The sequence below is a fragment of the Malus domestica genome, chromosome 07 (genome assembly GCF_042453785.1).
Source record: "Malus domestica chromosome 07, GDT2T_hap1".
Classification (NCBI taxonomy): domain Eukaryota; kingdom Viridiplantae; phylum Streptophyta; class Magnoliopsida; order Rosales; family Rosaceae; genus Malus; species Malus domestica.
Genome location: NC_091667.1, coordinates 23,211,260 through 23,228,513, shown reverse-complemented (window position 1 = coordinate 23,228,513; position 17,254 = coordinate 23,211,260). Strand labels below are relative to the sequence as shown.

General features: G+C 38.4%; 1 protein-coding gene across 1 annotated transcript; it reads left to right on the top strand.

The window, feature by feature from the left end:
- Positions 1-401: 401 nt before the first annotated feature.
- LOC103410222 (protein IQ-DOMAIN 17-like) lies at positions 402-3,335 on the top strand. Its single transcript, XM_029105764.2, has 5 exons — positions 402-709; positions 836-1,129; positions 1,247-1,495; positions 1,913-2,053; positions 2,165-3,335. Exons 1-5 carry the CDS (start codon positions 626-628, stop codon positions 3,026-3,028), a joined length of 1,632 nt encoding a protein of 543 aa, XP_028961597.1. The 5' UTR covers positions 402-625; the 3' UTR covers positions 3,029-3,335.
- Positions 3,336-17,254: the final 13,919 nt, after the last annotated feature.

Below are 17,254 nucleotides of genomic sequence, written 5' to 3'. Positions count from 1 at the left end.
AGAGAGAACATCAGCAGTTCGGAGGATTTACATAAAATGCGTACACTGCTGCAGTGGCTGCACAAATAATATTTTGTGTTATTGACATTCTTATTATTCATTAACACAATATTATACCAAATACTCACGTGTTATTGTGGTAGAATATTAGACTAAGATGTCAAGTAACGCCGATAAAGCTATGCGCTCCGAACCTGAACACCCCATATAGAGGTGTGCTATCTACACATCCTATTTTACTTCACACATCTTTGATAATTTCTGTCCATTGATCTTCTGCAATTCATCCGATCTGACAGCCGAAAATTAAAAAGGTGTGAGAAGTAAAATGGGATGTGTAGATATCACATCCCTTTGATATAATACTTTATTGAATGAATCTTTTTATTGTTTTCCCTTTTCCATCAAATTGATTGAATGAATCTTAAGCTTTAGCTGAACAAGTCACATTCTTGGGTTTCTCTCTCAAACTTTCTTTATCAATCTTTAGAGTTAAAAGAGGTAGCACTTTCGTACAAGCCACGGTCACCCCCACCAGCATTATCTGTCACTTTGTGTTCTCTCTCTCAGCCTCCTACTTCGCAGCTGTAAATGCAGCTGGGTTTTAGTTTTACTGTATTATCTCATGGGGAAGAAGGGAGGCACTTCCTGGTTGACTGCTGTCAAAAGGGCTTTCAGATCTCCCACTAAAGACGACGAAGATCAAAAGGTCCATTCTTTTTCTTTAAAACCCAAAATCTTTTCACTTTCTTTGTTTTTTGCATCTCTGTTTTTGTTACTGCGCAGCAAATCCAGAAAATGTGAATTTACCTTTGTTTTTCTGGGGTTCGTGCAGAAAAGAGAGAAGCGAAGGTGGATTTTCAGAAAACCCACAAATTTAAACCAACAAGAAACCGTGACCCAAGAAGCAGCTGCGGAGCAAAAGCATGTTTCAACAGCTGCGGAGCAAAAGCATATTTCAGCAGCTGCAGAGCAAAAGCACGTGCTTGCTGTGGCGGTGGCTACGGCGGAAGCGGCAATGGCTACTGCCCACGCAGCCGCTGAGGTAGCTCGGCTGACTAGGCCTTCCAATCATGCCAGAGAACACTACTACGCCATTGTTATCCAGACAGCTTTCAGAGGATACTTGGTAGGTTTACAGCATTTAATATGACTAGATCTAAACTTCTGTTTGGTTGCTGGGAAAGTTAAAGGAGGAAATGGGAAACTGGGTTTTGATTGTTGTGTGATTTTGTTTGTGGTTTAGGCAAGGAGGGCGCTTCGTGCGCTTAAGGGGCTTGTGAAGTTGCAGGCCTTGGTGAGAGGCCACAATGTGAGGAAGCAAGCAAAGATGACGCTTAAGTGCATGCAGGCTCTGGTTCGGGTGCAGGCTCGGGTGCTCGATCAGCGCACCAGGCTTTCTCACGAAGGCAGCAGACAGTCTGCGTTTAGTGACACCACTAGTAGCGTTTGGGAATCGCGGTATCTTCAAGACATTTCGGATAGGAAATCCATGGTGAGTTAGATTCATTCCCGAATAGCAACAATGTTTAATTCTGAAATGCTAATCGTCGATGATTTAAATGTTTTTCATGCTTTTGACATTGAAAATTGCAAAGCGGAAAGAAAGGAATTGGCCGATAACTATTTCGTTTTAGTTTTAAGTTTTCGTGTGATTGTGTTAGATATGAAAATTGAAAACCAAAAATAAAAAATGGGAACTCGTTTAAGAAAGAAAGAAACTTTGTGCCCTAGTTCAACTTCAAGTCCCGCTCCGTACCGCAATGTTACTCAAAGATACCTAGTGGAAGTAGTTTTTTATTTTTTTGTTTTACAATGTTAGTGGAACATAGGTTTCTTGCCCTCTCTTGCTTTCACTTACAAGAAAGAAAGAAAGAAACAGAGTAGTTCAAGTAATTGAATTTGTGTGTAGCATTCTAGAGAGGGAAGTATCATAGCAGACGATTGGGACGAACGTCCTCACAACATTGAGGAAGTAAAAGCCATGTTGCAGCAACGGAAAGAAGCTGCAATGAAGCGTGAGAAATCGTTGTCCCAAGCCTTTTCTCAACAGGTCTGTTATCCACTTGAATGCATAGTAGCTCTGTTATTTCTTTTTTCCTTTTTTTCAATGGTTTCATTTCATTCATGAGCTAATTGGTCTCAGTTTTCTGCGTAATTGAAGATATGGAGGAACAGAAGGGCCCCGTCTATGGGAAATGAGGATGAGCTTGAAGAGAGACCGAAATGGCTGGCGCCAAAGCCATGGGAGACCAGAGGAAGACCTTCAACTGACCAGAGAGACCCCATTAAAACAGTCGAAATTGACACCCCTCAGCCTTATTTTAATTTACCACCAAACTACAGAAGATCAAGTGCAAGCCAATACCACCAACACCAACACCAACAACAAAGACCCAGTTCACCAAAACAAAGACCTGGCTCACCAAAACAAAGACCCAGCTCACCACTCCATAGAGATCGAGCCTACCAAAGCCAACCCTTTCATCATCACTCCCCTATCACACCCTCACCATCAAAAACCCGGCCTGTCCTAGTCCGGTCTGCAAGCCCTCGTTGCGTTAGAGAAGATAGAAGCTCCAATGCATCTCAAACTCCAAGTCTTAGGTCCAACTATGTCTACACTGGTGCTGTGCACCAACAACATAGCAGCAGGGCGGGTAGTACAAGCAATAGTAGCATTGCCAATTCTGGTGCTGCATTGCCTAATTACATGGCTGCAACCGAGTCTGCCAAGGCTCGGATACGCTCTCAGAGTGCACCCCGGCAAAGGCTATCTACACCAGACCGGGAACGAGCAGCTGGATCAGCAAAGAAAAGGCTCTCGTTTCCAGCTCCTGATCCTTACGGCCTGGCAATGGGGTATGGAGGTTATGGATACAGCTTGAGGAGTCCAAGCTTTAAGAGTGTGAGTGCATCGCATTTCGGCGTGGAGCAACAGTCTAACTATTCTTCTTGTTGCACTGAGAGTCATGGTGGTGAGATTTCCCCTTCTTCAACTAGTGACCTTAGAAGGTGGTTGAGGTGATTAATGGCTGAAACTGAAGGGGGGATTGTGAGCTATAACTTGTCACAATCTTTTAGTTTGATTTGACATGTGATTAAGATGTAGGTTTGACCATTAAATAATGTTCTAGAGGCAATTGGGATGTAATTTTAGGGAGCAGTGAGTATTTAGGTAGGTAGTAGAAGGAATCTGATTGAAGGGTTTTTCCCCTTTCTAATGAATGGCCTGAAGTTGAAGGTGCAAGTCTGTCATTATTAACAAACTATGTGACTTAGTTGATTACAATGTTCTCACTCTTATTTTCCTACAAATTTCTCACTTTTCAGAATTCTCCAAGTTTTCCTCACTCCTTGAGAAATTATTGTTCTTTCTACCTATGTTTTAACACTATGATTTATTAATTTTATACCCTAGATGATCTGTGTTCAAAGTGTAAATAGACGTTCATTTATATTATAACACGTGATTTGGTTCAGCGTTCCACTCGCATACAACATTTCTTCTTAGTTTCTTCCAATGTTCCTCACAATATTTCTTTCATGTTTTCAACCTTTTACTTAAGTTTCTTAATTGTATATTTCCAAATTAAATTACACCATATTTAAAATATAAAGACAATGCAGGACTTAAAGTTCAAGTGGTTAAATATGATTAGTTCTCCATTTGAGGTCGTACGTCGGAGTACTCCTTTCTTACTATTGTTTGCATAAAAAATTTAAGGACAATGTATGATTATGGATCTGTCCAAGTATTTTCTTCAGACTTCAGAATGATTCATGGAATAGACCAAATTCATAGGGAAACAGTGGCACTGAAAACTCCACTGGCTCTGAAAAGTGGCCTCTTGCTTTTCCTAATGTATGATTATGTCTTTGCAAATGTTGCATCATCAAACTGATGAGGGAACTTTCTTGCATGCTCCACAACATCGGATACATAAATATTTTAACTGTTAAATTTTTATTTAAAATTATAAAATTCAAAATTTAATAATTAAAACACTTGGAATATCCGGTACTCTAGATCACCCAAGAAATTTTTTTAACTAATGAATGAAATGACTACTTATTGAACACTTGGAATTTGATGAATCTATCTTTTCCGGAGTTTTATCACATGTAAAAAATTAGAAGTGAATCTTTCACCTATGTCACAGGAGAAGCTAATTCCCACATTAGGAATTGGTCAATTCATTATGCTAGAGTGATTGCAACTTTTCGAAAGTGATCATTATTTCACCAGAACCAAGACAAATTTTTGAAGGTCCACTCATTCATTCAATATTTCAAAACTGGAGTTAGTGTAACTTAAAGAAGCAAATTTGAGCCTAGTAAATTGAGCCCAAGAAGTATCAAAAGAGAATGTTAAAGCTAGGCTAACTTAAGGAAATAAATTTGAGCCCAGTAATTCAGCTTAAGATGTATCGTAATATAAGCCTGTTATGATAACATGATAAACTTTTTAGCTCTATGAAGATCCACCATTAAATCACTGATATTTTTATTAAATGTTCAGAGAGACGGGCCATTGACCCACTTCTAACCACACTGATAATTTCTCAACTTAACCACCTATAACTAGGTTTTGGGTTTTATTACAAAATGTAGTGTTATTAGGAGTGGAACCATACACAAATTTATTGTATTTTCATAATTCCCCTATTTGGGACTTATATCCAACAATTTTTTTTTTTTAACTTAACCATCTATTATTAGGTATGAAATTTTATCACAAAGTGCTTGGATGATATTAGCAATAAAACCCACACATATAAATTGTATATTATTACACATATAAATTGTATATTATTCAATAGAAAAATTCTCTCCCTCCTTCTCTACTCTTGCAAAAAATTAAATAACCAAAATTAACCTTAAGTCTTGAACTTAGTGTTCACAAGTATACGAATCAGATAATAGTATAGCATATAAGCACATATATCTTCCCACATAGATCAAATTGATTCTAAAAATCTTACTTATTAAATTCAAACAAATTATAATTGAGAAGTTTTAACGGAAAAGATTTGAGAATTTGAATTCAACTTAAATTAACTAAAGTTTGAAAATAAAATGCAAGGAAATAAAACAAGGCCTAGGGCACAGGCACCCGAATTCACCATAACCAATTTTATTTGATCCCTTAATATGTTATGAACAAGTAGCTCCCCAATATTGATGATTGATTTTTCCTAAATTAAGTTATTCAATGGTCATGGTATTTGATTCATCAAAAGTATCCCAACACATTAACCCTCTATGGCATATAGATGAATTTAAACAAGTTATAACCAATTAAGCTCTATGGAAATCGTTGGAAAATCACACAAACCCTAATTGCATGTCATCCAGAAATAGGGGTTTATGGTATCAATTGCAAGAAGGTAAACCCAAGTTAAGTATGACATCTACTCTAACTTGCATCAAATCAACTCAATTAAAACATCTGAATCAAAATCAAGTACGCTACTAATAAAGAAAAAAAACTCAATATGAAAGAAAAAGCTCGATAATAACAATGCTACAAGTGTTGTAGCCTATTTTATATGACTAAAGGGAAAGGGCCAACGACAAGGGAAGAGAAAGAAGAGAAATGTGTTTGTAGAATCATAGGGGAATATGTGTGTTGAGGATATGTTATCCCCCTTACGTGGTGCCTTTATTTATAGTAGTAAAAAGGGAGAATAAATTCTTCATCTCTAAACAATACAAGTCCATATAGGAAAGAATAACTAGAATCCAATCTAATCTAGGATTTACACAATCACACTTAAACTAGGAAAGTTCATAACACACCCTATTGAGTGTGTTAATACTCAAGGTAGATTTCAGCATCATGCAGAAGTTAAGGAAGTGGACTTGTCGACACTGATTCTGGGAACAACGCTTATTCTCAATGAGGTAGGAACTTGCATAAAGAAGTAAGTCTCACTAAAAAACCCTAAGGATATGGCAAAAAGCTGAGTAGGGACAAAATCCACAGTCTAAGGAAAAATGCGTGATAAATGCAAAGTTAAAAGAAACATCTACAGGACATCATCAGGGATATGTCCAGCCCAAGGTGGGTGCCTTATTAAAACCTAGTTAGGTAGCAAAAATCCAGTGGGAAAAATGCTTATAATCATAAGGAAAAAGAGTACATTAAGATCAAGCAAGTATCCTTCAGGATACTCCCCCTAAGTTTGACACAATTCCAAAATGAAATAGCAATGTTACAACTCAGAAAGTTTACGCATACCAATCCTTGAACAAGTTTCTGAAACGTCGCCTTCGGTTGTGATTTGGTGAAAAGATCGGCCAGATTGTCTTGTGAACGGATTTACGTGACTTCAATATTTTGATGCTCTTGTTGTTGATGTGAGAAGAAGAACTTTGGCGCAATGTGCTTGGTGTTGTCTAATTTGATGTAACCCTTCTTAAGTTGTTCGATGCATGCTACGTTGTCTTCAAAGATCGTCATCGGGACATCTACGATGCGGTAAAGATCACAAGAGCTTCACATATGGCCCATAACTGCTTTCAACCAAAAGCATTCCTGAGTTACTTCATGTAAGGCGAGAATTTCAACATGGTTAGACGAAATGGCAACTAAGGTCTATTTAGTTGACCTCCAAGAGATTGCGGTGCCTCCAACGGTAAAGACATAACACGTTTGAGAACGTGCCTTATGCGGATCAGATAAGTATCCTATGTCGGCATAACCAACAAGACAAGAATCGACTTGAGAAGCGGGGGGGGGGTGCGGCATTAGTAGAGGATCCATAGGGATAGAACAAACCCAAATCCGTAGTACCTTTAAGGTAATGGAAGATGTCTTTCACTCCAGTCCAGTGTCTGCGTGTTAGTGCATTACTGTATCTTGCCAAAAGATTAACAGTGAAGGAGATGTTAGGTCTAGTACATTGAGTTAAGTAAAATAAAGCACCTATCGCACTTAGATAAGGAACTTGAGGTTCCAAAATTTCTTCATTATCCTCTTTCGGACAGAAGGGATCGTGTTTTGCATCTAGCGATTGAACGACCATAGAAGTACTCGAAGGCTTTGCTTTATCTTCATTAAAGCGGTGCAACACCTTTTGGTTGTAGTTCGTTTGATGTACTAAGATTCTATCCAAACGGTGCTCTATCTCGAGACTGAGACAATATTGAGTATTTCTTAGATCTTTCATCTCAAATTCCAACTTCAGGTGTGCATCAGTTTTCCTCACAAGCTCTTCAAGAGTTCTGATAAGGTTCATGTCATCAACATATACTGCAACTATCACAAAACCGGAATGTGACTTCTTAATGAACACACAAGGGCATAGTTTGTTGTTCACATATCCTTGACTACTCAAATACTCACTTAAACGGTTATAACACATTCTTCCGGATTGCTTCAAACTATATAGTGAGCGCCTCAGTCGAATTTAGAGCGTGTTCTGAGGTTTGGAAATATTTGATAAAGTCATTTGAGAACTTTCATATAAATTTTCGTATCAAGATCCTCATAGAGATACGCAGTTACTATGTCCATCAGCTGCATATTCAGTTTTTCGGAAACTACCAAACTGATAAGGTAGCGAAAAGTAATCACATCCATAACGGGTGAATTAGTTTCATCATAGTCAATCCCAGGGCGTTGTGAGAAACCTTGCGTAACAAGATGAGCTTTGTAAGGCACAATTTCATTCTTCTCATTATGTTTTCGAACAAAAACCCACTTATAGCTAACATGCTTTACATGTGGAGGAGTAGGAACTACAGGTTTGGACCTTGCATTTCGCAAGCGAATCGAGTTCAACTTGGATTACTTATTTCCAGTTTGACCAATCGATTCTACGTCAACATTCATCAACGGAAGGAAGTTCAATGTCATCGCTTAACATGATCTTAGTAGCTACTGCATATGCTAATGCATTGTCGACGATCATCTCATTTCTACACCACACATCATCTAAGCTAGCATACTATACTGAAATCTCACGATTCTTGGGAAGTAGATTCGTCTCTTGAATGATGCTTTCATAATCTAGAATTTCCTCATAAGTTGGATAGAATGAGTAAACGACAATCAAATTCACGGTAGGCTCTTTAGGGGCATGTGCTGTGGGTTTCCTTTTCCAGGGGTGTGAATCCTTTGAACCAAGAGGTCTGCCAAGCTTATGTGTAGAGGCAGATGATTGGCTAGCCATTAATGTATGTGGATCACCAAGGTTGGCATCCTGGGCCTCTAGGAGGGAGGTCCGTCATACATTTGGTACATCCATCTTTGTAGGCATATTCGCAGCTGGAATATGTGATCTTGTCACTTGCACTAGATTGGTGAAAGCATCTAGTATGCTCTGAGCTATACTCTGGAGATCTAATATGTGCTGCACTTCAGTTTCAGACTGAGCATTTCGAGAATCTAAATGAGATAAAGTGGGAGTCATCCACGATAATTGGCGTCGTTTTTCAGGAATGTTAACATTCTTATCTCCCTTTAACAATGGGAAGACTGTCTCATAGAAGTGACAATCTGTGAAACGAGCGGTAAACAAATCGTCTGTCAAAGGTTTTAAGTAACGAATGATCGAAGGAGAATCATATTCGACATAGATTCCCATCCCTTGTTGAGGCCCCGTTTTTGTACGTAAGGTGGCGAAATCGACACATATACCGCACAACCAAAAACGCGTAGATGCAATATGTCGGGTTCATATCCGGTAACCAACTGAAATGCGCTATATGGTTGGGTCGCAATAGACCTCAGGTGGACTAACATGGCTGCGTGCAATATTGCATGGCCCCAGGTAGCGATCGGGAGCTTGGTACGTATGACAAACGATTGACCAATCATTCGTAAGCTCTTAATGAATGCCTTTGCCAGGCCGTTCTGGGTGATAATATGGGGTACAAGATGTTCAACTTCATTCCCAACCAACATGCAATTGTAATCAAAAGTTTTAGATGTGAATTCTCTAGCATTATCCAATCAAATAGATTTGATCAAATAATCAGGATGGTAAGCCCTCAGCTTGATAATCTAAGCCAACAGTTTGGAGAATGCAGCGTTCCTTGTGGACAACAAGCACATGTGTGACCAACGTGTGGAAGCGTAAACCAAAACCATAAAATATATAAATGGTTCGCATGAAGGGTGAATCGGTCCACAAATGTCCCCTTGGATCCGTTGTAGAAAAATGGGAGAATTTGAAAAAAAATCTTGTCATAAGAAAGCTTAGTACTATAAAACATGTTTGACATATGATTCCTTGAATCGAACCTAAACTTCGGGTTAGTGGATGCCCGTGTTATGATTTGAGGATACAGCGCATCGCTAGTCGTCCAAGATGTCCCAAACGATCATGCCAAAGTGTAATTTCGTGCACGATCCCAGAGGTAGGGCCGGCCACATAGTGGCTCTCTATGGGGCGTATGGTCATAGTATACAGACCACTCGAGATACATTCCATCTTCTCTAGAATACGCTTCTGACCATATTCGTAGGAAGTTATGCACAGAAATTCAACTCCATTTTCTACGTGGGTTTTAGCGTGGTGATTGTTATCTCTGATGTCCTTAAAGCTCAACAACGTTCTTCCGGAACTTGGAGAATATAGTGCCTCATCAATGGTCAAAATTGTACCATTGGACAATATTATACGGGTCTTACATTATCCTTCAATCAGGTTGGATGAGCCTGAGAGGGTTGTCAGAGGTACATTATTAGGTATGAAGTTAGTGAAATAGATGCGGTCATGCAAAACAATGTGCGTGGTTGCATTATATGCTAGACAACTAACTTCCACTAGTCATACCTAGAATGAAAAATTAATTTGAATTGGTCACATGCATAAAAGTTCTAAAAACAAATATCCATTCAAAATAATTTTAAGTATTCAAGGATGGAAATTAATTAAAAAAAACTTAATATCAAAAAACAAATCACCAATAATCCAAACATAAAGGAAAATAGTTCAAAATTAACTAAAAAACACAAGGGGGTTCGGCCACTATTGTGGAATTCGGCCCCATTGTCTTATTTTAACTAAAAAAAATAGTTTTTTTTTTCTTTCTAAGATTCTAATCTTCCATAGGTGTGATAGCCTCTTGAAAGTAAAAAACCTCCATCTTCGAACTCTCCGGTTCGTCCACTTGCACAAAGTTTGATTCAAACCTCTTATGACAAGAATGATATTCAGCTACAACCTTCTGGGGAGCTCGAAAAACACAAGAACAATGGTCCTTTGAACCACAGCAATAGCACATATCCACATTCATGGTTTTAGGTGTTTTTCCTTTATTCTTGAAGTTTAGGGCCTTGGGAGCGAGGTTTGGTCGCTTTTGGGATTTGTTTCCTTCCTTAGATGGGCCTTGGCTCTGTTGACCTTGGCGAGATGGCATCTGGCCGCCCCTACCATGCATCTTTTGGCAGTTTGGGCATTGGTTTGTGTTATAGTGTGCTTCAGGCACAGTAGTTGCCCCAGTAGGTCGAGCTTGATGATTCTTTATCAACAGTTGGTTCTTCTTTTTAGCGATAAGTAAAACAGAGATCAAATATGAGAACTTGGTGAACTTTTAAGCTCCATACTGTTGCTGCAGGACAATATTAATAGCAGAGAATGTCGAATAGGTCTTCTCCAGGAGATCCTCCTCGATCAAAGTCTCATTACAAAACTTGAGAAGTGATTGGATTCAACAAACTTCAGAATTATATTTATTCACAAATTTAAAGTCTTGTAAGAGCAAATGTTGCCAGTCATGTCTTGCTTCAGGCAAGAAAATGTCATTTTGGTGATCAAAGCAATCAGCTAAAGTGACCCATAATGTTCATGGATCCTCCTCAGCAAAATATTTAGTTTGCAGGGTTTCATAAATATGTCTTCGGATGAAGATCATAGCGGTTGCTTTCTCAGCTTCGCCAACAAGGTTTTCTGTCCTATCTTCAATGGCGGGACGCAAATTGTTTGTAATGAGGTAGAGCTTCACATCTTAGACGCATTTCAGATAGTTCCTTCCAAAGACCTCCAAAGTAATGAAGTCGAGTTTGTTCAAATTCGACATGTTCCTATCACAAAATAATGGACAAAATGTGATTAGTGCAATGGAGAACAAAAATCAATCCATTCACATAGGAGTAGAACATTTAGGTTCTAATAGACATGTATTGGTTAATATTCGCATGAAAAAGCTTCGGGTTTTCATAGGTGATGTTTATAAGGAAAACTTCAGGTTTTCAAACAAGGCATGTTTTTAGAAACTTCAGGTTTCAAAATAATTATGAACTTAAGGTTCGTATGTTCCTGCAGACAAACGCAAATATATATATAGAAATATGCAACAAGAAAATATGCAAATAGAACTTCAGGTCTAAAATTATAATGGAATTAATTATTTGTACTTCGGGCCAAAATAAAAGTATGGGTGAAAAAATATAAATTCCATTGGGCCTAAAAATAATTAGGCATTTAAACTCGGGGCCCAAAAATATAGGCCAAAGCTTACGGGGTGGGCTGAGCAATTCTCTATCATGAGGTCCAGGCCCAGAATGGGCTAGTTTGGTCTCGGGTGGGACTGTAGGCCTATGGTGAGAAAGATAAAGAGATGGGCTCGAGTAGTAGACCCAAAAGTGTGTGCTGGATCCACAAAAAAAAAAGGGAATGGCCCACGCCAGGGTAGGGATCCTGTGTTACGAGGTGCTGGGAACATCAGGTGCCGTTCCACTCTAGTGGGGATATGGGAACACCAAGTATAGGTGGTGTTGCAGGGCCAGATCTAACAAAAAAAAAAAAAAACCAACTGGGCTCTATGATGCGCGCCGAGAAATTTGTTCAAGCCTAAATGGCTGAAGCATTGCTGAGGGAAAAGGGCCAAGCCCAAGTGGGCTTGGTTTTGCTATGACCCAGACACCCTAGCGTGAGCTGGGTGAACCCACCAGAGAAGAAGGCTGAGGCCACCGCTTCAGGCGGTCGTGTTATGGTGTAAAAATCCCCGTGAAGGTCGTAGGTGCAACGGCAACCCTTAAAATTGAACGGATAGTGAAGAACTCTCAACGTAGTAAAACCCTAGAATTTTCGATTTTGATTTCAAAGAAAAAAATCGAATTTCAAATGAGAACTCGTTGAGGACGACTTCAGGTCGTCAGGGGGTTAGCCGAAAGTGGTTGGGCATGGCTGTAGGCAATGCTACACAACGATTTCATGGTGGGTGACACCTTCTGGGCATTAAGTCTAGGTTTTGGGCCTGAAGTCGTGGCTCCAGGGTTGTCTCGGCTTGGGAAGGTAATAGTTGTGGACCATCGACATGGATGAGTGGTAGAGGTCACAGGTTCAAAGAACCCTAGGTTTCCCAATTGCAATTTTTTTGTTTTTTTTTTCAATTCAATTCAATGCATATTCAATTCAAATATTTTATGCATGGACATATATTTGATGCAATTCATGGCAATATCAAATTCACATAATTCAACAATTATGAATATAATTGCATACATAATTTATGTAGAATCTAAAATTCAAAAAAATGTAAAGTTAGGTCATGCATTATGGTGAATGGTCATGCTATCAAGGCTGCAAAAATATCGAGATAAAAACCGTTGTTTTGGAAGAACCTGATTGCATGATGATATGGATGAACTGGTTTGATGCAGAAAAAAAGTTTCAACGTCAGATTCCTTAGCGTAGCAATAGGAGCGTGCTGATAATGTGTTGTTGCCTATTTTATCTGACTAAAGGGAGAGAGAAGACAACAAGGGAAGAGAGAGAGAGGGGAAAGATGTGTTAGTAGAATTGTAGGGGGAATATGTGTGTTGAGGATATGTTATCCTCCTACGTAGTGCCTTTATTTATAGTAGTAAAAAGGGAGAAGAAATACTTTATCCTCAAGGAATACAAGTCCATATAGGAAAGAATAACTAAAATAAAATCTAATCTAGGATTTACACAATCACACTTAAACTAGGAAAGTTCATAACAACAAGGAAATAAGTATTTAGAATATGACTACATCGTAGCCCTAGTAAAACAAAAACAAAAAAACTTCCTTCTTGAGTTTTTTGCTGTAACACCTTTTTTTTTTTTACCAAAAAATAAAAAATAAAAAAAATTTGTTCCCTCTTAAGGTTTTTGCTTCAGCCCCCTTTGAAATACGATTTTTTTTTTCCTTATTTGGTGGCTGAACAACAAACAATGAGAATGAATATTCTTATAAAACCCCGCCGCCTTTACCATAGTGATGTAAATGAGTTGAGTCATTGCATGATGATATGAGTTCAAACTCTGTCAATGGCTAATTTTACATATAATTTAACAAAATTTATCGTTTGACCAAAAAAAAAAAAGGTATAAAGGCCAATTAAAAAAAAAACTTAATTTCCTAACTCTAATGTCTTTTGCAATTCCTTATTAATAAAATAAATGGGCGTTTTGATATAGGTGTCTGAGTTTTTAGCTTTATAGACTAAACATCTTTTGCTTTTAGATATTTTATTAAACATTTTCCCTACAATTTTAGAGTTTCATCTATCTTAACTATCAGTTATTCGTACCAAAATTACAGATCTTGTCACTGCCTAAATTCTTTCACGTCAAGATAAAAGTGCAGAGATATTGAAACAAATTTCCTACAATCTAGCTCATTTGATTCCTTTTAAAGATAATTATACGTAAAAAATGATTATATACAATTTATTAGGGAATAAAATACCTTGTCGTTTGATTTTTTTTCCTTTTAATGAAGAAATAACAATACCATTTAAGATATTTGATCAAACAAAAAAAATTTAAATGTAAAATTTAACCCTTCCCTAATTTTACCATTTTATTAATTTTAAAGAAGTGAATTATTAGAGGTGAGATTGTTGACTTTCGTTGGCCGTCATTTCGTGACAGATATAAGCTATTATTTTACCGTATTCTCGAAGTACTGACAGTATGAACGCATAGGCGCAAATGGAATCAAATTCGGAGCTACAATGAAGGTTTTACGAAACTACGAATCTGGAAAATATTTTTGTAAAAATTACTATTTTGTTATAAACTTCTTATTTAAGTGTGATTGTGTAAATCCTAGATTAGATTTGATTCTAGTTATTCTATACTATTAGGACTTGTAGTCCTTGGAGGAGAAGGATTTTTTCACTCACTTATTACTATAAATAAAGGCACTGCATAGGGGGAATAACACTTCTATATGTTGGTCACATGTGTGCTTGTTGTCCATAAGGAACGTTGCATTCTCCAAACTTTTGGTTCATGTTATCAAGCTCAGGGCTTACCACCCTGATTATCCAATCAAATATATTCAATTGGATAATGCTAGGGAATTCTCATCTAAAATTTTTATGACTATTGCATGTCGGTTGGGGTTGAAGTTAAACATCCAATACCGCATGTTCACACCCAGAATGGCCTGGCAGAGGCATTCATTGAGCGCTTACAAATGATTGCTTGATCGTTGGTCATACATACCAAGCTCCCAATAGCTGCTTGGGGCCATGCAATATTGCACGCAGCCATGTTGGCCCGCTTGAGGCCTGTTGCGACCCAACCATATAGCGCCATTCAGTTGGTTACCAGATACGAACCCAACATATCGCATCTACATGTTTTTGGTTGTGCGGTTTATGTACCGATTTCGCCACCCTTACGTACAAAAATGGGGCCTCAACAAAGGATGGGAATCTCTATTGGATATGATTCTTCTTCGATATTTCATTACTTAGAACCTTTGGTAGGCAATGTATTTACCACTTGTCTCGCAGATTGTCACTTCTATGAGACAATCTTCCTGTTGTTAGGGGAGATAAGAACGTCACCGTTCTTGAAGAACAACGCAAATTATTGTGGATGACTCCCACTTTGTCTCATTTAGATCCCCACACCTTTTAGTCTGAGATTGAAGTGTATCATGTATTAGATCTCCAAAGCATAGCTCAGAGCATGCCAGATTCTTTCACTGATTTAGTGCGAGTGACAAGATCATATATTCTAACTATGAATGTGCCTGCAAAGATGGATGTACCAAATGTATGATGGACTTCCTTCTTGGAGGCTTGGGACACCATTTTGGCCGATTCACGTACATTAGCGGCTAGCCAATCATTTGCCCCTACATATAAGCATGGCAGACCACTTGGTTAAAGGATTCACACCTCTAAAAGAGGAAACACACAACACAAGCCCTTGAAGAACCTATTGTGAATCTGACTGTCGCCTACTTATTCTATCCAACTCATGAGGATATTCTAGATTACGAAACCGTCTGAGTGAGTATTTGACTAGTTAGGGATATATAAACAATGAACTATGCCCTTGTTTGTTCATTAAGAAGTCACATTCCAGTTTTGAGATTGTTCAAGTATATGTTGATGACATGAACCTCATCGAAACTCTTGAGGAGTTCCGGAGAACTGCAGCGTACCTGAAGTCTGAATTTGAGATGAAGGATCTAAGAAAGACACGATATGGTCTCGATCTCGAGATAGAGCACCGTTCAGATGGAATCTTAGTACATCAATTGAACTACACCCATAATATGTTGCGCCGCTTTAACAAGGATAAAGTGAAGCCTTCGAGTACTCCTATGGTCATTCGATCGCTAGAAATGAGATCCCTTACGTCCAAAGAAGGATGATGAAGAGATTTTGGAGCTTGAAGTTCCTTATCTAAGTGCAATAGGCGCTTTATTGTACTTAGCTCAATGCACTAGACCTGACATCTTCTTCGTTGTTAATCTTTTGTCAAGATATAATAATGCACCAACACGTAGACACTAGACTGGTGTTAAAGACATCTTTCGCTACTTTAAGGGTACCACGGATCTGGGCTTGTTCTATCCCTACAGATCCTTGAGTGATGCCGCACCCTCTTATCTTGAGTCAATTCTCGCATTGTTGGTTATGCCGATGTAGGATACTTATCTGATCCGCACAAGACGCACTTTCAAATGGGTTATGTCTTTACTATTGGAGGCACCGCAATCTTTTGGAGGTCAACTAAACAGACCTTAGTTGCCACTTCGTCTAACCATGCTGAAATTCTCGCTCTACACGAAGCAACTTGGGAATGCTACTGGTTGAGAGCAGTTGTGGGCCATATTCGAAGCTGTTGAGATCATTACCCTGTCGTTGACGTCTCGACGATGATCTATGAAGACAACGTAGCATGCATCGAACAGCTTAAGAAAGGTTACATCAAATGAGGCAACACCAAACACATTGCACCAAAATTCTTGTTTTCACATCAACAGCAAGAGCACCAGAAAATTGAAGTCACAAAATTTGTTGACAAAATAATTTGGTTGACCTCTTCACCAAATCAGTATCGAAAGCGACATTGCAAAAGCTTGTTTAAGGAATTGGTATACGTAAACTTTTTGAGTTATAACATTGTTAGTTATCTTTGGAATTATGTCAAACTCAGGGGGAGTATCTTGAAGTATACTTGCTTGATCTTTATGTACTCTCTTTCCCTACGATTAGAAGCATTTTTTCCACTGGATTTTTGCTACCTAATTAGGTTTTGAAGAGGCGCCCAACTTGGGTTGATCATATCCCTGATGATGTCCTATAGACGTTTCATTTAACTTTGCATTTCTCACGCATTTTTCCTTAGACTATGAATTTTGTCCCTACTTGGGTTTTTACCATAGCCATAGGTTTTTTGTGTGACTTACTCCCTTATGCAAGTTCCTACCTTTTTTTAGACTAGCGTGTTCCCAGAATCAGTGTCAATGAGTCGACGTCCTCAACTCTACATGATACCGAATATAATTGAGTATTTACACACTCAAGGGGGAGTGTTATAAACTTCTTATTTAAGAATGATTGTGTAAATCCTATATTAGATTTGATTCTAGTTATTCTTCCCTATTAGGACTTGAATTCCTTGGAGGAGAAGGATTTCTTCCCTCCCTTATTACTATAAATAAAGGCACTGCGTAGGGAGAATAACACATCTTCTACACAACCCTACAAATGCATATCTCTCTATTCTCTCTTTGTGCCGCCGTCCCTCTCTTTCCCTATCAGATAAAATAGACCACAGCATCCACAACTCCTAAAATGTAATAATAAAAAAAAATGGCCAAATAAAAAAAACACTTTCAACTAATTAAGAGTGATGATAGACCTACCCCTAGACCTGACATTCGTGTCGTATTTTTCGTGTTCATGTCGTTTTCATGTTATACCCAATATCTTAACGGGTTGTGTCGTGTAACACCCGTTAAAATAAACAGATAAAATGACCTGACCCGAAATCGACCCGATAATATTAACAGGTAA